We start from the raw sequence: 22,126 nt of genomic DNA on the forward strand, positions 1-22,126 counted from the left end.
GCTGGTCTGATAGAGCCTGGTGGAACCACTGAGACTATGGTCCCTAGCTGCCCTTCAGGTCTGGAATTTAACCCACATCTGTGGCTTCCAGCCAAGCAAAAGACAGGCATAGGAGTTGAACATATAGCTGAGGTAAATAGACTCCTTGGAGAGAACAATCATGGGAGAAAGAAGGACTGTTTATGCACAGGGAGACAGCTCAGGAGGCAGGGGTGCATGGAGGGAAAATATATATAATTATAAAAAAAAAATTTTTTTAAACAACCCAAACAGGGGTGTGCTCCCTTGAAAGGTATATTCCTCTAAGACAGCTCTAAGAAGTGTAAGTGAAAACTACAAACAAAAGAGGCCTGCTCCTGTTATACCCTCCCTCCCTGCATCCACCCATACCACAACCAGCACTTAACACACACTATGGTTTTCAAGCCCTTCCAAAGAAGAAACACTAAGGCCAGGGAAAGGTAGAGACAAAAACTAGAGGAACAGTGATGCAGGGCTCAGAGATGGAATTTGACCCAGACTGGACACAATGATGGCACCAAAGGGCAGATCGTCATGGTATGGAAGAGAAATATATGTTTGTTAAACCAACACTACATTGCATCAAGGGAGAGTGGTCATAGTGGTGATACTGTGGTCTTCTCATTACTCTGTGCTCTCCCTAGCCGGTACCTATAACCAGTAACCAGTTGCCAAGGAGTTCTCTGTCTCACGTCTCATGACACTCTCATGTGGGTCAGAGTAGAACTGTACTCCAGAGGGTTTTCAATGGCTGAGTTTTCAGCAGCAGATCACAAGGGCTTTCTATTGAGGCACTTCTGGGTGAATATGAACCTCCAACCTTTTGGTAGCAGCTAAGCATGTTAACTGTTCATGCCACCTAAGGACTCCCTACTTACCTGTGAAAAAACCAATCAACCAACCAACAAAACCAGTTGTTGTCCATTCCAACTCTTGGCAACCTCAATAGATAGGGATCACGGTGAGGACCACATATGATAATGTTTGTGAAAATGATTTTTAAAAAGCAAACCACTGTACACAATGGATTGTAGTATTTTTTATTGTCATGTATTCAAACTGTTAATTGAATAGAAGAATTAGAACCTGCCTAGGCTGAGGATTAGGAAAACAATACCAGTCTGAGACAAACCCTGAGACACAAGCACACCTTTTTTTTTTCTCAACAGAAAGAAAAGTAAATAACATTCTATTAGGTAAATATTGTCAGTATTTGTAATATAGGCATTTTAAAAGCCCACATTGTAATTACAACCACAAGCTATTTTCTCCTCCCTCTGTCTCAGATTTCACTGACAGGAAAAATAACTGTGCTTCATTTTTCACAGGAGAGGTGGAGGAAGAGAAGTGACTCACTAGTTTATGAACCAGAGAGATTTGCTGGCATAGCATGATTTTTATAACATTGCACATAGATTTAAACTCACAATGGGAAGAAATAGAAACCCAATAACTCAACTTTTAGGATTTAATTCTGCTGCAAAAATTTTGGACAGAGTCCAAGAGTTGGCAATCTAAGACACCATGCTTACTTCCTCCTAAAGGCCTTCTCTGTTGCTGAACTATTTCTCCTCTCCTCTGTGCCGAGCCCCTCAGCACTGATAAACTCTGATTTGATTCCATTTGCCATTTTAAAATTATTTTTTTCTGATAAAATAATATATTTTAATTGTAGAAAATGTGAAATGAAGGGACAAGGTATAAACAAGGGGAAACACCCATAATCCCATCACCTAGGAATGATAGTTTATAACACGCTGGTGTCCTTCCCTTATTATTTTAGCATTCCCGTGGATTAATTTTTTTTTTAAGATATATTTCATATGCCATAAAAGTAAAAAAAAAAAATCACTGCCATCAAGTAGACTGGACTCATAGCGACCCTCTTTGGGTTTCCGAGGCAGTATCTCTACAGAAGTAGATTGTCCAATCTTCCTTCTGAGGAGTGGCTGGTTTTTATTTGTTTATTCTTTTTTGGAAGGGGGGCAGGAATGTTTAATAATAAAAAAACTAAAAACAGCAGACCTGGCTCAGACTGGGGGGAGGGCCTGAGGTTGGATGGAAGAATGGAAGCATGGAATGAGCTCTCAGTCCTACTGTTCCTTTTTCTGTTTGTGGGAAGCCTTTCCGTTCCAGCAGTAGAGGAGCTGGGCTGCAATGAGGCCACTGCAGAGGGAGGAGACCACAAAGGTTCCAGCCATGAGGGGGTCTCCAGTTTCCTGAATGGAAGTGAATATCCAGGCCAGAGAGCCCCCAAACAGCAGAAAGACTGTGATGGCTGAGAGATGGCCCGTGTGCCAGTTGTGGTAGTTGGTGGCTGCCTGGAGCAGCCTCCCCACCGCCAGAGCAGGCACGTTGGAGACCTGAAATAGGAAGATATAACCAGAGGTGTCAGCAGAGAGAACAGCACCAACAGGACCAGGGCATAGCAGGCTAGGAGAGCAACACCTTTGAGAGTCTGGCTTCTGCAACGCAGGATCAGGAGGCAAATGGTGATCATCTGGAGCATCAGGAACAGGACTCCACCCCGAGAGCTGTCTTCCAGCAAGCTGGATCAGAACAGCTCACTCTGCATCATGGGTATTCCAGGGATGCTAACTTCTCATCACATCCATAGGAAGGAATTTCCATAGCAAGGATTTCCAAAAAGTTACACATTTAAAGTATACAATTCAGTGGTTTTTATTATCTTCCAAGGTATCTAATTCCAGAACATTTTCATCATCCCAAAAAGAAATCCTGTACCTATGAGCAGTCGCTCTCCATTCTTCCTTCCCCGCAGCCTCTAACAACCACTAATCTACTTTCTGTCTTTATGAGTTTGCCTATTTTGGACATTACATACAAATGGAATCATACAATATGTGGCCTTTTGTGTCTGGGTTCTTTCACTTAGTGTAATGCTTTCAAGGTTGATCCATGTTATATATATTATGTATCAGTACATCATTCCTTTTGATGGATGAATAATATTCCATTGTTTGTCTATATACTTTATTTATACATTCATCAGTTGATGGGTATTTGGGTTGTTTCCACTTTCTGGCTATTATGAGTAATGTTGCCATGAACACTCATGTACATGTTTTTATGTGGACAAGATCATGAACCCTGACAGGACAAGGGCTGGATAGTTTAATACCTTCAATCCCTGGTCAAAGGAGCTCTGGTGGTGCAATCATTAAGGCATCTGGCTGTTAACCTAAAGGTCTGCAGTTTGAGCCCACCAGCTACTCCACAAGAGAAAGATGAGGCAGTCTGCTTCTGTAAAGATTTACAGCCTTGTAAACCCTATGGGAGGAGCTCTGGTAGGGTAGTGCCTAAGGTACTTGACTGCTAAACAGAAGGCTGGCGGTTCAAATCCACCAGCCACTCCTCAGAAGGAAGATGGGGAAATCTACTTCTGTAGTGATACTGCCTCGGAAACCCAAGGAGGGGTTGCTATGAGTTGGGTTCCACTCGATGGCACGTAACAGCAACAAACCCTATGGGGCAGTTCTACTCTGTCTTACAGGGTTGCTATGAGTCAGAATCAACTCAATGGCAGTAGGTTTGGTGTTTTGGAATCCCTGGTCAAAGAGCCTGATGGCACTGTGATTATGCTCAGCTGCTAACCAAAACATCAGCAGTTCAAACCCACCCGACACTCCGGGAGAAAGATGTGGCAGTCTATATCCATAAAGATTTATAGCCTTAGGAACGCTATGGGACAATTGTACTCTGTCCTGTGAGGTTGCTATGAGTTGGAATCACTCAACAGCAATAGGTTTGGTTTTGGTTTGGAATCCTTGGTCTATAGGATACTCTTAATGAATTTTCGTTGAACAAATGGGTCAGGCAGAGCAGGGAGGTCCTAGGCCAGACTAGGAGTCTTGAGTCAAAGGTTTATAGCTACCCAGTTTTCAGAGTGCAAGTGTGCCACACAGGAATTCTGGTTTGGAAAGGGTTTTTTTTTTTTTTTTTTTTTTAAATTGTGATTTGGGTGAACGTTTACAGAGCACATTCACCCTCCATACAGCAGCTCACATACACTTTGTCTCATGACATTGACTGCTATCTCCCACAATGCAACAGCTCCCTTCCCATTTCCTCTCCATAGCCATCTATTCCCTGTGCCCTTCCCTCCCATGCACTCCTGTCCCCTGAGCTGTCTCCCTGTGCATATTCAGCGCTTCTATTCTCTCATGATTGATCTCATTAAGGAGTGGATCTACCTAATGTAAATGTTCAGCTCATATGCCTATCTTTTGTTTGGCTGGAAGCCACAGGAGTGGGTTCAATTCCAGACCTAAAGGTTAGCTAGGGACCATAGTCTCAGCGGTTCCACCAGGCTCTACCAGACCAGCAAACCTGGTCCCCCTTTTTTTTTTTTTTTTAATGAGTTTGAGTTTTGTTCCACACCGCTCTTCCACTCCATCCAGAATCTCCTACATAGATCCCCCTCCAAGTGGTTGATAGTGGTAGCTGGGCACCATCTCGTTGTTCTGGTCTCACAGTTGTATAGGTTGAGGATCTCATGGTGTAACAGTAGCTTGGACTAATTGTTTCCATTCATCTTTGGTTTTCTTCATTCTTCTTTGCTCTGGATGAGGAGAGACCCATCGTTGCATCTAGATGGCCACTTGCAAGCTTTTAAGATTCCAGTTACTGTTCGTTAAAGTAGGATGTGAACAATGTTTTTGTGTAGTATGTTATGCCAATTGAGCTTGATGTCCCCTGCGACTATGGTCCTGAATCCACAGGTCCAACTACTCAGTCCTTCAGGGTAGTTGGCTGTGGCCAAGAAGTGACTACAATCTTGTCCCTTGTCACCTCTACTATATACCTGGGAACTCTTACTGAACATACCAATATATTTGTAGAAACATTGTCAGCACTCTCCCCCCTGCACAGACATACCTAAGAGTTCAGCCTGTCCACCCATCTCTCCACCCATAGATCAATGTTTGCCTTCACTGACAACACAATACTGTATGTGCAAAAGGGTTCATCTTTGTTGTCTGCACCTCTCATGCACCTCTCTGTCTCCTGGTTTGCAAAGGGCTCTTGAGGTTACCTCACTTAAGAGTTTTCAAATTTTTTCATATACAATATAATGTATAAGGAGCTCAGGCAGCATAGTGCCTAAGGCATTTGACTGCTAACCAGAAGGTTGGCAGTTCAAACCCACCAGCTACTCCATGGAAGGATGACTGGACAATCTACTTCTGTAAAGATTTACCGCCTCAGAAACCCAATGTATATAAATGTATTATAACATTATAAATTATACACATACTTATTAAAATATAAAACAGATAGAAATGGTAGAAGACATGGGACTGGGCAGAAGGGATGGAGGACGGGTGATGAAAATTGAAGTCCTGTCTATGTAAATTTCTCAGTGGCTTCTGAGACACCACAATAAAACCAAGCCTACAAAATGACTGCAGTAGTCCAATACTCTAATTTTATAAATCACAGAAAGGGTGCTCTTGGGCATGAGAAGTGACTTGTTCAAGGTCACACAATTAGTAACAGAGTAGGAAATGGACTCAGCTCACAGAATGTTCCTCTACTGAATTCAGCTTTTCTGAGGAGTACCTTGAAATATCCCACACCTTCTGCAAGTGTCTAAAATTTCAGTACCCAAGATCCATTGTTTACTGTCCCCATGTAGTATATACATATTTTTTATTTTAATTTTATTGTGATTTGGGTGAAAGTTTACAGAGCAAACTCATTTTCCATACAGCAGTTCATATACTTTATCTCATGACATTGACTGCAATCTCCCACAATGCAACAGTTCTCCTTCCACTTCCTCCCCATAGCCACCTCTTCCCTGTGCCCTTCCCTCCCATGCACTCCTGCCCGCCCCCCCCCCCCAGCTGTCTCCCTGTGCATCCACAGCCCTTTTATTTTCCCATGATTGATCTCGACAAGGAGTGAATCTACCTAATGTAAATGTTCAGCTCCTATGCTTGTGTTTTGTTTAGCTAGAAACCATAGAACTGGGTTCAATTACAGACCTGAAGGGCAGCTAGGGTCCACAGTCTCAGGGGTTCCATCACATACGTAGTATATTTTAAAAATAAAATGTTATGGAAAGAAACCTTATGGGGAGAGGGGATATGACATACTGAGCAACTGTAATATTAACTTTTTACTGTGAAATGGTGATTTTTCTCTTTGGAAGTTTCTAGAGGATGCTAAGTGAACTGACATACTTACTGATAAAGGTAAGAGATAAGGGAAATTTTTTTTTTTCAGGTTTTAGTTCCTGGATTCTGGGAGGGGTGACTGAGTGAAGCCTAGGAATAGCTTGTGGGGTGGGGGCAGGTGCAACCTCTCTTGCTGCCTTCTATGTAGTATCTTTTTCCCTCCATTGTTCAGTAATGTCTCATACCTACAAGTGACACATAGGTTGCCTAGCATTCATTCCAGGACCCTGAATCTATTTTAATGCCCCAAACCTCAACTCCTCTAGTTCTACCCAAGGTTCCAACTTCCCTGGCTAGACTGGTACTCCCTGAAGTAAGGGCTCATGTCTTATGCAGCTTGGTAGCATCAATACCAAAGGCACATGTCCTGGCACACCATGGTGAGTCAAAAAGTGTTTAATAAACCTACTAAAATCTCTGGTGGTGTAGTGCCTAAGGCACTTGACTGCTAGCCAAAAGGCTGGGTTCAAACCCACCAGCCACTCCTCAGAAGGAAGGTTGGGCTATCTACTTCTGTAGTGATACTGCCTCGGAAACTCAAGGAGGGATCGCTATGAGTCAGGTGTGACTCCATGGCACATAAAAACAACAGCTCCCTGTAATATTCCTGTGTCTCTTAAAAGTTCAGAGCCTACTTGGTGCAATGCACTAACTTAGGTGGTGCAGGTCCAGAGATAAGTAAGCGTAGTTAACGCTCTTATTAAACTTTCGTTCTTGAATGAGTGATAGAATGTGTTGTTGTTATGTGCCGTCGAGTCAGACCCGACTCATAGTGACCCCTCCTTGGGTTTCTGAGGCAGTATCTCTACGGAAGTAGATTGCCCCATCTTCCTTCCGAGGAGTGGCTGGTGGGTTTCAACCGCCAGCCTTCTGGTTAGCAGTCAAGTGCCTTAGGCACTATGCTACCAGAGCTCCTGATAGACATGTAGCCAAATAAATTAGAAGTCAGTGGTGCACAGACCAAACCAAAAACCAGACCCACTGCCATTGAGTTGACTCTGACTCATAGCGACGCTGTAGGACAGAGTAGAACTGCCCCATAAGACTTCCAAGACTGTAAATCTTTACGAAAGTAGAATGCCTCATCTTTCTCCCGCGCTGGGGGGCTTCAAACCACCAACTTAACAACAACTAAAATCTCTAATCTCTATGGTTTTATAAATAACGTCCCGCAGGCTGAGTATTAATGCACGCAAAATCACCTTAGAGATAATATCTTCTTCTCTGCCTCCATACAATCTCTCAGATCAATCTCGGTGCTTCTCCCATTGTTTTCTTTCCTTATATTTGTGCCCGGGACTAGCTCAGGGTGGGACCCAAAGTTGTTCTCGGCGTCCTGAGAAAGCCAGAAAGGACAGAAATTCCTTGGCCACTCAGAACCTCCAGAAAGGCAGCAGGCAGATCTCCTCCAGAACCTCCAGAAATGAGCACGCTCCAGGACTCAGCTTCTAAGGCAACCGTACAGAGACAAGTTTTCCTCCATAATCGTTTCTGCTGGGAGGACCCAGGCACGGGCTCCCACGGATGTCTCTATGGTTTCGACAGCCTAGAACTACCAAGTCAGCATTTCCGGGAAGATGGCGGCGCCCAAGTCTAGTCTGGCACGTGTTCCCACGGAGGGGACAGCGCAATGACGGTAAGGGGCACCTACTTGTCTTTTGAAATGGTAGCTAGCGGAGCCAGGCTCAGGAGCAAATGTGAGGTGGAGAGTGTAGGCTTACCCAAATGAGACTGCGTCGGGGACTGCAGTGTAGACTCCAAGAGGAAGGAGGCCTCGGGAAACTGGCTTGGCCACTCCAGAAAACGCCGGTTGACTGGAGAGAAGACAGTGTCTTTAAGTGTGTTCGTAGCCTTTGCAAAAACTGCTGCTCACAGTCTGGGACCTTGTGGCGTCTGTCCATAGTTATCTGTGAAAATGATTCCAACCTATTTATCATTCAGTTCAACTAATGCGACAGAACGCATTAATCGATTCCTGGCGCGGCATTAAGTGCACTGGGATAGGGGAATAAAGCCCGTTTCTGGCTTCCGAAGGGTATAGCTTTGAATTGCTGCGACAATGAGTAGAATGTGGTAAGTCTTAAGGCAACAAGCACAAAGAGCTGTAAGAGAGTGAAACGTAGTAATTTAAGAACAGTTCTGAAATACCTACCCGTCCTGTATCTATTTGCTGGCTACAGTGAAACCTGTGGGAGCCAGAAGTCGATGCGACTGCCTTGTTTTTCTGGGTCTGCTTTTAAGAGGGTGGAGTCTTACCACTGCTCGGTTTAGGGGAAAATACTAGAGTTTTCCTTTTCTAACAGGGGTTCCAGCTTTCACAGATTTTACTGTATTTGATTTGAGCAAGTAACTGTACCTCACAGTGCCTGTTTCCTCATATGTAAGTGGTATCTATTAACACCTCGAGGTCAGATCTGTCTTCTGGGAGAAGGCAGAGTTTTGAGATGGCCTTTAAGGCCTCCATGTTTGAATTTTACTTCTCATGGTATCAAGAAGCAAGGTGAAGTCATTTCTTAACACTTTTCTGTTGAAACTCTCATGATATCAATTAGGTTTTCAAGTAATTGACCTTCACAGTGGAAATGTGCACATTGTTCTGAGTCATCCTGCATTTGCTGCTCTTTGGGCCTAAGAGATTGGTTACCATTCTTGAGCCTAATTTATAATGTTTAGGAGGATTTACTGTAATAATGCTGCTGTTTTTTCTAAACATACTATGAAATTGTCTTAAACTCAGATGAAAAGTTTATTACCCTTCAGAGTTGTCACTTTGGGAGGCTAAGAATTATTCCAATGATGCCCATTAATCAGCTTTTAAAAATTGCCTCCAATGCCAATAATAAATGAACTGTCTACAGATCTTAGTACAAGTTGATTGTGAGTCAAGTTAACATTAGTAGTCTTAGTTTTGAATGTCTTACACCATCTTAAACATTTTGGAGGCAAATTTGGTATATAAGTAATGACATTGTGAGTCCAAAACGAGGAACACTGTGTGATGGTAAAGAATTGCTGCTAGTTGGTGACAGACTAGAAAGAGAACTAACTCTGGGGTCAAGCAACCTACGCTCATATTCTAGCACCGTCTCTAATTAGCTGTGTAACCTCAGGCAGGAAACCCAGGCCTTATTTTCCTTATTTGTAATATGAGGATAATACCTATCTCGCAGAGCTGCCAAGATTAAATGAAATAATATATGTAATACCAGTTGCCATCAATTCTGACTCATGGTGACCCTGTGTGTGTGAGAGTAAAACTGTGCTCCATAGTATTTTCAATGGCTGATCTTTTGAAAGTAGATTGCTAGGCCTTTCTTCTGAGGTGCCTTTGGGTGGATTCAAACCATCACCTTTTCAGTTAGCAGCCTAGCACTTAACTGTTTATGCCACCCAGGGACTCCCTTTGTTATGCATTAAGTGCTCAATAAAAGCGCCTTTCCTAACCTGGATAGTTTCAAAAGGGGAGCTCCAAAGAAGCTGAAAAACAGTGGCGGTGTGGGAGTAGGTATGTAGCCTATACACTGGAAGGACAGTGTAAATGCTGGAGCATAGCTCTAGGCTGTGGGCTCTTTTAAGTACCCTTATAACTTAGATTAACAAGCACCTCATAGCTTTGTTTTACATAGTAATATATTTTCAGAGATGTTACTATGTAGTGGTAAAGAGTGCAGACTGCCTGTGTTTGAATTCTATACACATTCACTGAGTAACCTTGAACAAATCACCTAAACTCTTTAGGCCTTAGTTTCCTCATTTGTATAATAGGGATAATAAAACTTTTCTAAATGGGCTGGGAAGATTCAATGAGATTATCCATGTAAAGCCTTAGCATAGCCTGGCATGTGGTAAGCTCCTATTAACATCCTTGACTTTCTTCATGTGTTGATGTTGGCCTCACTGCAGTCAGCCCTTAACTCCAGAACTCCTTCTGCTGTCTCCTCAAGGCCCAGGAAAGAATTCTTACAGGAGCTGTCAGGATGGAGTTGATGGATGATTTGAGTACTTTTTCTTTTCCTCTGAAAGGGATGATAGTGACTTCTTCCCTGATGAAGGCCTAAGGACAGACTTTTATCTCACCATGAGTGTTACCCCAGAAGTCAAGAGTCGTGGGATGAAGTTTGCTGAGGAACAGCTGCTAAAGCATGGATGGACTCAAGGTGATCACCATAAGGCCCCTTCCACATCCCCCAACTCTTCCAGGAGAAAGGCCAGACTTAAGCATCCTGGCATTACCCCACATATAGACTATTCAGTTAGAGGTGAAAAAGCTAGTTTAAAGAGAAGTGTGCAGACGACATTTTCTGACTTTTCTAGAAAGGGGAAGAATGGAAGAAATTTGACAGTGGGTGGTGAGAAAGAAGAGGTTGGGAGGACTAGGAGAGAGAGGAAGAGACATGGCTTTTGTCCTGAAGAGTTATAAAGAGATAGTTCAGGCTTGGACAAAGGCAGGGGGACTGCAAGGAGTGGTGCTACATGGCCACTTGCAAGCTTTTAAGATCCCAGTCGCTACACACTAAAGTAGGATGTGGAACAATGTTTTGGTGCTGGAAGGGACTGGGGGCAGGGTTTCCAGCAGAGATGGAATATGGCCCAGTGCTGTGTGTGGAATGGCAAGGAGTGGCATGTGTGGGGTGGGTGCCTTGTGAGGGCTTAGGGCAGGCAGCAGGATGAATCAAGTCACTCACTGTCCTGTGCAGGCAAAGGTCTGGGCCTGAAGGAGAATGGCATCACCCAGCCCATCAAGGTGACACTGAAGCAGGATACTCATGGGGTAAGACTGGATAGGTAGAGGGAGGTTGGTATGGATGGGAGAAGGCAGCCCTTGAAGACAGGCAAGGCAGGTGCTCAGAGCTCATACTTTTTTCCCTGGCAGGTAGGACATGACCCTGCCAAGGAGTTCACAAACCACTGGTGGAATGAGCTCTTCAACAAGACTGCAGCCAACTTGGTAGTGGAAACTGGGCAGGTACGAACGCTAATAAATAGGCACATGAAACACAAGGGCATAGGACATGTAGAGGTGAGGGATACATGGCTTGTCACCCACTCACTAATACTTTTCCACAGGACGGGGTACAGATAAGGCACCTTTCTAAGAAGTCTACCCATCGTGATCGTCCCAAGCCCAACTTGATGTATCAGAAGTTTGTGAAGGTATGAGAGGCTTGGGGTGAAAGGGCATCCTTTTTCCTTTCCTGGTCTCCCCCTGGGGCCTGAGCAATTGTCTTCTGAGCCCTACGTACTCTCAGAACTGCCCTAACATAGTGGGATCCTGTGACCCCCTTGTTGTTGCTCCCTTAGACTGCCTAGATCCTCAGTAAGAACTGAGATCTTCAGGTTCCACAGATCCCTAACATTTGCTGAGGGGGTAGCAATAGGGGTAGGAGGTGGGCATAGTCCCTCCAGTCAGGAGCTGCCAGAGCAGGGTGGGAGGTATTTGAGACCCGAGAGATTATCTAGTCCATCCTCCTTATTTTGCAGATGAGGCCAGAAAGGGCAGAATGACTTGCTGAAGAGCCCACACCTGATTAGTAATGGCAGACAGGACTAGAGCTCAGGTCTTCAGACTCCTGTTTTCTACTGTCTCCTGCTGGCACTGTACAATAGAGGGGAGCTAATCCTTAATGGTCAAATATTACATGCCAGTGGCTTTGCATGTTATCTAGTAAGTCTTTCCCACTTCTCTAATCTCTCCCACTTCATGTCACATCATCTCTTGCATAATTTCTTTTTTTTAATTTTTATTGTGATTTGGGTGAAAGTTTACAGAGCAAATTCATCTTCCATACAGCAGCTCACATACACTTATGACGTTGACTGCAATTTCCCACAATGCAACAGCTCCCCCCTCCTACTTCCTCCCCATAGTTACCTCTTCCCTGTGTCCTTCCTCCAATGCACTCCTGACTCCTGTTCCCCCAGCTGTCTTCCTGTGCATACACAGCCCTTCTATTCTCCCGTGATTGTTCTCGCCAAGCAGTATATCTACCTAATGTAAATGTTCAGCTCCTATACCTGTCTTTTGTTTGGCTGGAAGCCACGGGAGTGGGTTCAATTCCAGACCTGAAAGGCATTTAAGGCCCATAGTCTCAGGGGTTTCACCAGGCTCTATCAGACCAGCAAACCTGGTCCCTTTTTTTTTTTTTATGATTTTGAGTTTTGTTTCACATTGTTCCCCCACTCTATCCAGGATCTCCCACATAGATCCCCCTCTGAGTGGTTGACAGTGTAGTTGGGAACTATCTAGTTCTTCTGGTCTCATAGTCGTATAGGCTGAGGATCGTAGGGTGTATGTACTAGGTGTACGAGGAGAGACCCATCATTGCATCTAGATGGCCACTTGCAAGCTTTTAAGATCCCAGTTGCTACTCGCCAATGTTTTTTCGTGTAGTATATTATGCCAGTTGAGCTGGACCTGTGACCATGGTCCTGAGCCCAGAGGTCCAACTGCTTGCTCCCTCTGGGTAGCTGTCTATGGCCAAGAAGTGACTACAACCTTGTCCCTTGTCAGCTCTACTATATATCTGGAAATTCTTACAGAACATACAAATATACTTGTAGAAACATTGTCTGCCCACCCTATATATGGTCATGAGCACATTCCCTCTGCATAGACATACCTAATCATTCAGCCTGTCCACCCATCTGTCCACCTGTAGATCAGTGTTTGCCATCACTGACAACACAGTACTGTATGTGCAAAAGGGTTCATCTTTGTTGTCTGTACCTCCCATATACCTCCCTGTCTTCCTCTTCCTTAATGCCACTGTGTTGCTCACTCACATTTGGTATATTGCCCATCCCTTCACCCAAATCAGTACTTTTCTACCTATCTAGCAGTGTTCCCTCCCCTCCCCTTCCACCCCTAGTAACCAACAAAGAAAATTTCCTTCCATATGTAAACCTTTCTTTGACTTTTTACAATAACAGACTAATAACAATATCTGTCCTTCTGTGACTGACTTATTTCACCCAGCATAGTGTCCTCCCAAGTTCATCCATGTTATGCGGTGTTTTGCATATTCTACATTATTTAGTGTTGCATAGTATTCCATTTTGTTTATGTACCATAGATTGGTTATCTGTTCTTTTGTTGATGGGCACATAGGTTGGTTGTATCTTTTTGCTATTGTAAATAGTGCTGCAGTGAACATGGGTGTGCATATATCTGTTCTTATCCTGGTTCTCACTTCTTTAGTATGTTGTTGTTATGTGCCGTTGAGTCGGACTCGACTCATACTAACCCCTGCTTGGGTTTCTGAGGCAGTATCACTACAGAAGTAGATTGCTCAGCCTTTCTTCTGAGGAGTGGCTGGTGGGTTTGAACTGCCAGCCTCCTGGTTAGCAGTCAAGTGCCTTAGGCACTATGCTACCAGAGCTCCTCTTGTTTAGTAAATATACATAGTAATGGGATTGCTGGGTCAAATGGTATTTCTAATTCCAGCTTTTTAAGGAATTGCCATACTGCTTTCCACAGTGGTTGTATCATTTTACAGTCCCACTAACAGTGTATGAGAGTCCCAATCTCTCCACATCCTCGCCAGCATTTGTTATTTTCTGTCTTGTTGAACTTTGCTACTAGTACTGGGGTAAGATGGTATCTCATTGTTGTTTTGATGTGCATCTAATTCTTGCCTAATTTCTTTAAAAGCCTCCTAACCAAACTCCTTACCTGTAGCCTAACTCTCCACCCTAATCAGTCCATCCTTCACAAAGTATCCAGAGTGTTCTAAAACAGATCTCATCATGTCACTGGCTCCTTTTTGACTAGGATGAGTCCTGACTTACAGCATGGCTTACATGGCCCTTCATGCCTTGTCCCTGCTTCTTCTCCAGCTTTGTCTCTTGCCATTTCTCCCCAGGACCTGCACATTTCAGCCAGATAGAATTTGTTTCTCTTCTTTGAAAGTACTATGCACTCTTTTACCTTCATACTTTTCCATGCTATTCCTTCTGTCTGGGACATTCTTTTCCCTTTACTTGGTGATTTTTTTCTTGTTTCCAGAGCTCAGCTTCCATATAATTCTAGAACTCCTTACCTGAACCCTGAAATGTGAGTTAAGTGCCTTAGGTGCCTCTCCTGCAGCACCAGGCGACTCTTCCATCGTAACTGCCTATGTTCTGCCACATTCTTCTCCCCACCAACATGGAAATTCTTTGAGTTGGATCCATCTCATTCTTACTCTACTCTGTATCCCCAGCCCTGGCCCATAGTAGGTTCTCATTAAATACCGGTCAAATGGTCAAAGGTTCAGGGCTTGGGAAGGTTCCATCTCATGAGCTACTGGCTCCATGGGATAACCAGCAGGGACATTTAAGACTACTGGGAATACCTGATGACCCAGAGCCCCTCCCTTGAGGGTAAGAGTTCAGCCACTCCCTTCTTCTAGAGCTGCTCCCTCTCCCAGCAACTGCTGCCCACCTCCAGCCCAAGCTGAAGCTGCAGGATGACACATCTATGTGGGTCTACAATGTTGGGGGCTGGCAGATTTGTGCCTATGGCTATGAATTCTTGGGGGGCTTCCATGAGGGAACAGGGACAGTAGTGGTGTTAAGTGTGCCTTGTCCACCCCTATGATACCTCCTTCTAGATGGCCACGCTGACCTCAGGTGGAGAGAAACCAGACAAGAACTTGGAGAACAGCACTGATGACGACAGCCAGGGGCCCAAGTCCCCAAAGATGTGAGACTTAATTTTAGTGCTGGGGGCATGTGGGGGGAGATGCCCTCGACCTCAAGAGAAAAGACTCAATTCTGCTGCTTGACGTGGGCTTCTGGTGGGGTGTACTAATCTTGTATCCCCAGTACCTAGAAAAGTGCCAAGTCCTGAAGAGTAACCCTATGCTGAGGGAATGTTTTAAAGGGGAAGAGAGGTTAAGCTTTTTCTCGAGATCTGTTTGCAACTCCTGATTTCTACCCACAGTCTGACTGATGAGATGCTACTACAAGCCTGTGAGGGGCGGACAGCACACAAGTAAGAGCTCCTTTGACTCCTTTCTTTTCCCTCCCCAAGCCCACCCCTGAGGATGGCTTGTGTCATCACTGTGTTCATTCATTTTACTCCAGGAAAATCATTCCTATCTCTCTCTTGCCTGAAGATGAAGCATGTCCCTCTCCCTACCCAACTCTCCTACAGTCCCAAGAATTAGGCCCATTTTTCTCAATTTCCTTGTTCTAACTTGGGCCCTGTCTATCTCAGGGCTGCCCGTCTTGGGATCACAATGAAGGCCAAACTTGCTCGGCTGGAGGCCCAGGAACAGGCCTTCCTGGCTCATCTCAAAGGCCAAGACCCTGGGGCCCCTCAACTACAGTCTGACAGTAAGCCTTTGCAAAGAAAGAAAAAGAAAAAGAAAAAGAAACACAAAGAGGAGGAAGAAGCTATAGCAACTGAAAGGAATGGGGAAGAGAAACACCCAGAACAGACTGACCAGAGTATAAGGAAAAGCAAGAAGAAGAAAAAACATCGAGAAGAAAAAGGCCCATATGAGAGAGGGGGAACTGTAGAGAAGGAAGAGGCTACAGGAACAAGTGGGCTTGGGGAATTGAAGAGCAGAAAACAAACTGATCAGCCCCTCAGAAGAAAGAAGAGGAGGCAGCAGCAGGAGGAGGAGGGGATCTTAGATAAAGGAGGAGGAGGAAATAAGGAAGGTGTACGGAGTGTCAGGACAAAGGAGGTGGAGAACAGAGCATACACTGACCCATCCAGCAGAAGCAAGAAGAGGCAACAGTGTGAAGAGGAGGAACAGAGCAGTTTAAACACAGAGGATGAAGATGAGGGGGCTTCTGTAGATGGTAGGACCAGGGACGTAGAAGACAGAGCATGCAGTGACCCAGGTAGCAGGAGAAGCAAGAAGAAAAGGCGGCAACATCAAGAGGAGGAGGAGCTCTTGGACATGAGGGATGAAGAACATGAGAATGCATGGGGTGGCAGGACTAGGGAGGTAGACAGAACACATCCTGGGCTAAGCAGCAGAGAAAAGAAGAGGAAGCAGCAGTATCCACAGGAGGAAAAGGCTGGAGTCAGCACTGGCCAGAGAGCCAAAAAGAAGAAACGGAAGGAGAGAGACTGAAGGTCTGGTCAGGGTGGGCCTCATTCGATTCCTTTTCAGGAGTTAAGAGCCTCAGAGACCAGGACCAGTTCAGGTCTTCTGTAGAACCCCTTTCAACAAGGAGTCCCTCCCATGGAGGGAAATGAACTCTGGAACACCAATCTGCTGAGGAGAGAAAGAGGTAGAGCCATGCCCGAGTTGAGGGAGCAGGTGTAGGCCCCTTTACAGTTTCTAACCCAGAGATCATAAACTCAGGTGTCTACAGGAGCCAGGTAGCTAAGGGACAAGGGCCAAATTCCTAGAGAGCAAGAATGCAGAGAACCTTTGAAGAGGTATCCCTGCCCCAGTTCCAGCTGAATGCACACACCTAGGCCCAGTGTTGCCAGATCCTATGCTCCCCCACCCTTTTTTTAAAGAGGCTGAAAACAGATTTACTTGAAATGTTCTGATTTTAAAATAAAAACATACACAGGTCTGAATTCAGCCCACAACCATGAGCTTCTAACACTACGCCAGATAATAAACATCAGCTTGGGTTCCATATAAAAGCAAACCAAATTCACTGCCATCAAGTCAATTCAACTCATAGTGACCCCTCCTTGGGTTTCCGAGGTGGTATCTTTACTAAAGTAGATTGCCAGTTTTCCTTCTGAGGAGTGGCGGGTGGGTTTGGACTGCCAGTCTTCTGGTTAGCAATCAGATGCCTTAGGCACTATGTCACCAGAGCTCCCAGGGTTCCATATATACATGTATGTAGAGATATATGTATATATATATGTATATCCTGGCCTCTCCATTCCTGGCTTGGGTGCCAGGGCAAGTCCTGAATACAAACTAGATTTTCCTTGGTGGCCATCAAAGAAAATCCTATTAGTTTTGCTATACTGTTAAGTGAAAGGAGAAAGCTTAGGGAACCTCCTCTAGCTCCCTGTCTGCATCCTAAAGGTGTAAGAATCACTTGTATGTAAAGAATAGTACACCACACCTGGGAGCCTGTATTGCCTCCAAATGCCCTGTTAATCTCTCTTGTCTGTTGTTTCCCTCAGAGAGATGTCACCATATCCTGTTTTCTGGTTCCAGCCACCCATTAACCTTCATTCCCATGAGACCTCCCACGACTCCACAGTTTTGGGAAAGAGAGGTACTATGTTTTTATTGGGATGAATGCCCACCCACCTTCCCTCACTGCAGACGGTAGACACACTCAGTGTCAGGGTAGGAGGGCAGGTTCAGCTGATATTTCTTTTCCAGAGCAGGTGGTACAAAACGACCCCCCAGGTAGTGATAGCGACCAGTAAACTGGGTTGCAGACTGTTTAGGCGCTGTTAGGGAGATAAGCAAGTCCGGCTGGAGCCCTTCAGAGTTTCCCTTCTCCACATCCCATCCTGAAAAGAGAACAATATTCAGGAAGAACACATGAGACCACAGGTGCCTAGCCCCCTTCCACACCTTGCTTTACCCTAGTCCTAAAAAGGAAAGCCCCTTGGATCCCTGTCTAAGGAACTCTTGTCCTAGGAGCTCCATATAGCCCTGGGCTTTAGTTTCTTCATGGAGCTGGTATATACAGGGGGTTCTTGAACTCCGCTGCCCAGCCATAAGCGAGATTCATAAAGCCATGTCTCAGCCTTCCAGACAAACTACTTTAGACATGGTCTGAGCTTTCAGTCAGAAATCAGCATTCCTAGGTACTTGGGAGCAAGCAGGGCCCCAATACCTCCCAACTTCCATGGGCTCAGCACCTGAGGGAATGTCGATGCTGGCAACGGGCACAGTGATTCCACTCAGGACTTTCAAGATGCTCCGGAAAGGTTCCCGAACCTCACCCTTGAAGCTGAAGCCAAAGATGGCATCCACCACCAGCTCGTAGAGCTCGTCAATCAGCATGGCCTGTGGTGAACAGGCAAATACATAAGAGCCAGCAGCTACACCAAAAGCCCTTAACTAGAGAAGGCTGCCCACAGCACCCACAGGGTGCAGACCATTCAGAGACACAAGTGTAATTTTCTCCCTTATTTAGAGGGCATTCTGAGGCCTAAAGTCAGTCAGTCACTAATCAGGCAAAGTTGAAACTGGACATACCTGTTCTGAGTGCCAGCCTACCACTGGAGAGGCTACATCAGTATGGGATAGTCCAAGACTGGGAGTCAGGAGGGCTGGGTTCTGCTGTCAGTTCTACCATCATCTGAATCTGACTTGGGGCAAACCACTTCCTTTATCTCTACCTTGGTTGCTCCATCTGGGAAATGTGTTTTGTTTTTTAAAAAATATAAGTTCTCAAGTTTCCCAACCCTAAATCCACCTGTCTGCAGACATGGTTTGGATAAGGCAGTCACTCCGGTTCCTGAGGGGCAAAGAACAAGTTTAATGCAAGTTAGGGAAAAAGGACAGTGGAAGGAGTGACCAGGGAAGATGAAGGGGAAAGGAAGCTTTAGAGAAAGTCTTGAGCGCTCATTGAACACACCTTACGGAGAAGGCTCTTACAGCAGTCCTATTCAAATAGCATCTATCCCTGCCCTCAGAATTCAGAGAAGATGATAATTAACATCAGCCTGGAAATGATGGAAGGGCAATGGCTATTGGGGACATGAGGTACTAAACTGGAGCCTCCTACCTCTAAAGGCATTTCATCAAGAAAAGGGATGTCCATTTTCTGACACTGGGTCACCAGTGCAGTGAAGAGTGGCTTGTTAGACCTTTTGGGGTAGTAGATGGTTGGCTGGTAGCCCTAGGAGGAAAGGAAAAGGATAATTCAATCCCACATCCTAGAATCCTCATGACCTTTCCCACAGCCCCTCCCTACATACTCACAAAGAGCTTGAGGTGTCGAGCACAGACTAGGCCATCTCCTCCGTTATTTCCAGGGCCACAGATGACCAGGACAGTAGGGGGGCTCCTGGACAAGGATGTAGTGGGATATGCCTATGGGCAGAATAAAAGGGAATTCAGAGGGGATTCTGGCAGTTATAACCCAGGTTAGGCCCACCTGTCCCTCACCTCTGTGTCTTGGCCAGAGTCCTGCACCCCTGTCTTGCTCCTCCCCACAACCTGTCAGATCCTCCAAAGGGCAAGGGTTGCACCACTAACCTTAGCAATGGCTGTGGCACAGCTCAGCCCAGCCAGCTCCATAAGTTGGTCGACGCTGAACTGGTACTCGTTAAATAGCTCCTGGTCCACCGCCTGGGCCTCCTCCTGGCTGAGGGAAAACCTCTGGCCTGAGTGCCAACCCCTTACTCAGATGCTCTGTCGCTCGGGTGGCGCGGCCAACCCAGGCCCCGCCCCCAGGAGGGAGAGCAGGCCACTCAAGTATGCCCCGCGTGCCCGCCTGGAGCCTCGCCTACCTCAGATACTTCACCGCTGTGCTCGCCATGGTTCCTAGGTCCCTGTAGCCCCCCGAGTTCAGCCGCTGCGGCTCCCACCATGTGAGTCCGGAGCGGCAGGAGCCAGCTAGGCCTCTGACCCGCGATAGGCGCGAGCCAGCAACCAGCAGCCCGAGCCCCAGCAGCGCCCGCAACCCGGACATCCAGCCTGCAGAGCGCGCCCTGGCTCCGCCCTCCACGGCACAAGCGCGGCGTTTCTCCCTGCCCCATAGTAGGCCGGGCCGAAACACAACGTCTCCGGAAGTGGCGCATGGGTGGGCAGGGCTATGACCGCCTTTGAGCACTTTGAACCGTGTACTCTGCAGCTGTGTACCTTCGCTTACAGCCTGATTTCAGCACTGCCCGAGAGCATTTAGCTATTGCCTTACACTTCTGTTGTTATTTGCCATCAAGTCGGACCCGACTCACAGCGACCCCTCCTTGGGTTTCCAACGCAGTATCGCTGCGGAAGTAGATTGCCCGTACCAAAATAATATGCTTACCTGCCAATCGCTCTTTAATAAAAATGTGTAGTTTTTTTAGGAAGCTGTATATGATAGTATATAGGAGCCCGAATTCCTTTAAGTGTACTAGCTGAGTGAACTTGGACACTGTTGGTGTCAGTTTCCTCGTCTATAAAACGGGGACTCTAGTACATATTTCATAGGTTGTATGTATGCGTGTAAAGAAAGCCGTTGGCATAGGATGTGGCACATTCCCAAACCAAACTCACCGCCTAGATTCTATTCGGTCTCATAGGGACTCTACAGGACAGAGTAGAACTGCCTCAGGGTTTCCAAGGCTGGAGAGCACATAACAAGTCTTGACGGAAGCAGAATGCCGTATCTGACTGTTACATCTTTCACCCACAGAGCCGCTCGTGGGTTCGGACCACCGACCTTTTGATAAGCGGCCGAGCGCTTTAACCAATGCGCAACCAGAGCGCCTTATGTATCACATAGGGCTCAGTAAATTGATTTTATTGTTCTTATTTATATTACTAAGCGTTTTATATAATTTAAGATCCCTCCTGGTGTGGGCTCAACAGTACCCAACAGCATTACCTTCCTCTCCCTAGGAGCTCTGGTAGCATAGTGCCTAAGGCACTTGACTACTAAACAGAAGACTGGCGGTTCAAACCCACCAGCCACTCCTCAGAAGGAAGGCTGGGCAATCCTACTTCTGTAGTGATACTGCCTCGGAAACCCAAGGAGGGGTCACTATGAGTCGGGGCCAACTCCACAGCACATAACAACAACAATTACCTCTGGTAAACAGAGGTACTTTCCTAATCACCCATACTGCTTTATTAAGATAGGTCTCTGGGTAGTACAGAGGGTTTGAGCTCAGCTACTAGTTGAAAGGTTGGTGGTTCAAATCCAGCCAGTGTCACCGTGGAAGAAAGGTGTGGTTGATCTACTTCCATATAGCATTGAAAATCCTACCGCGTGGAGTTCTATTCTGACATATGTGGAGCTGCCATGAGTTAGAATTTACCAGACTGCACCAGGTTATTAAAATAGATATGTAGGTAGATAGCTATCATGAAGTTGATTCCAATTTACTCCAACCCTGTGTACATACAACAGAATAAAATGTCGCCAGGTCTGTCATCCTCCTCATTACAGGCATATTCAAGTCTATACTTGTTGCTACTGTACTAATCCATCTCACCAAGTGTGGTGGTTAAATTTGTGTGTCAACTTGGCTGGGCCTAATTGAGTGGCTGGACAGCTGGATGTAGTTATTCCCCATAGTGAGATTGGTAATTAACTCCGTGGTGGAATCTACTGGAGCAACTGAGCTTTAGAGGTGTGGTCTGCTTCCCATGTATAAGAAACAGCTTTGGAAATGGTCTCTAGCCTTTTGGCACTCTTGAACCCTGCATGTAGCCAAGTCATTGTTCAACAACCTGCCTTGCCCTGCCGAGCTTGGAACTTCATCTGGACTTGAATTAATGGCCTGCCATGTGGTTTGGTAACATCAGGATTGTGCCTTTTTACTTTGCAACCTTGGGCTTGTCAGTCTCAGCAGGCAGCAGCTGTCTGAGTGAAGAAAAAGCCTGTAGCTTCAGTGGGTCGGGAGCAGGAGGAGGCAGAGCTGAAGCCCAAGGTTGAGGGGCTTTCACCCAGCCCCTAGAGCCTGGCACTTTGAACTTAGGCTTAAAGCCTCCAAAATTGTAAGAGAATAAACTCCTTTTTGTTCAAGGCATCCCATTTGTGGTATATTCCTGTCAGAGTAGCACTAGGAAACCAGAACACCAAGGGTCTTGCTTGCCCTAGTAGGCCCTCTACTTCAAACATGATGTCCTCCTCTAGCAAGTGGTTTCTCCTGACCACTGCCCAAAGCAAGCTTCATTAAGATAATAGCTTTGGGAATACCCAAAACAAAACCCAGTGCTATCAAGTCGATTCCAACTCATAGCAACCCTATAGGGTTTCCAAGGCTGTAAATCTTTACAGAAACAGATTGCCTCATCTTGTGGAACAGCTGGTAG

At 45.8% G+C, this 22,126-nt stretch overlaps 2 protein-coding genes across 2 annotated transcripts; one reads left to right on the top strand and one right to left on the bottom strand.

The window, feature by feature from the left end:
* Positions 1–10,302: 10,302 nt before the first annotated feature.
* On the top strand, positions 10,303–16,294 carry GPATCH4 (G-patch domain containing 4). The gene is made up of 7 exons (XM_007948430.1): positions 10,303–10,381; positions 10,922–10,995; positions 11,098–11,190; positions 11,292–11,378; positions 14,816–14,907; positions 15,148–15,198; positions 15,424–16,294. Exons 1-7 carry the CDS (start codon positions 10,303–10,305, stop codon positions 16,292–16,294), a joined length of 1,347 nt encoding a protein of 448 aa, XP_007946621.1.
* A 1,161-nt stretch (positions 16,295–17,455) lies between these two features.
* On the bottom strand, positions 17,456–19,793 carry NAXE (NAD(P)HX epimerase). The gene is made up of 6 exons (XM_007948432.2): positions 19,612–19,793; positions 19,358–19,466; positions 19,082–19,192; positions 18,885–18,998; positions 18,013–18,160; positions 17,456–17,658 (listed from the first exon to the last, which is right to left on the bottom strand). Exons 1-6 carry the CDS (start codon positions 19,791–19,793, stop codon positions 17,456–17,458), a joined length of 867 nt encoding a protein of 288 aa, XP_007946623.1.
* Positions 19,794–22,126: the final 2,333 nt, after the last annotated feature.

This window comes from Orycteropus afer, unplaced genomic scaffold (genome assembly GCF_000298275.1).
Source record: "Orycteropus afer afer isolate SDZICR_OR568_19922 unplaced genomic scaffold, OryAfe1.0 scaffold00217, whole genome shotgun sequence".
NCBI classification, from domain to species: Eukaryota; Metazoa; Chordata; class Mammalia; order Tubulidentata; family Orycteropodidae; genus Orycteropus; species Orycteropus afer.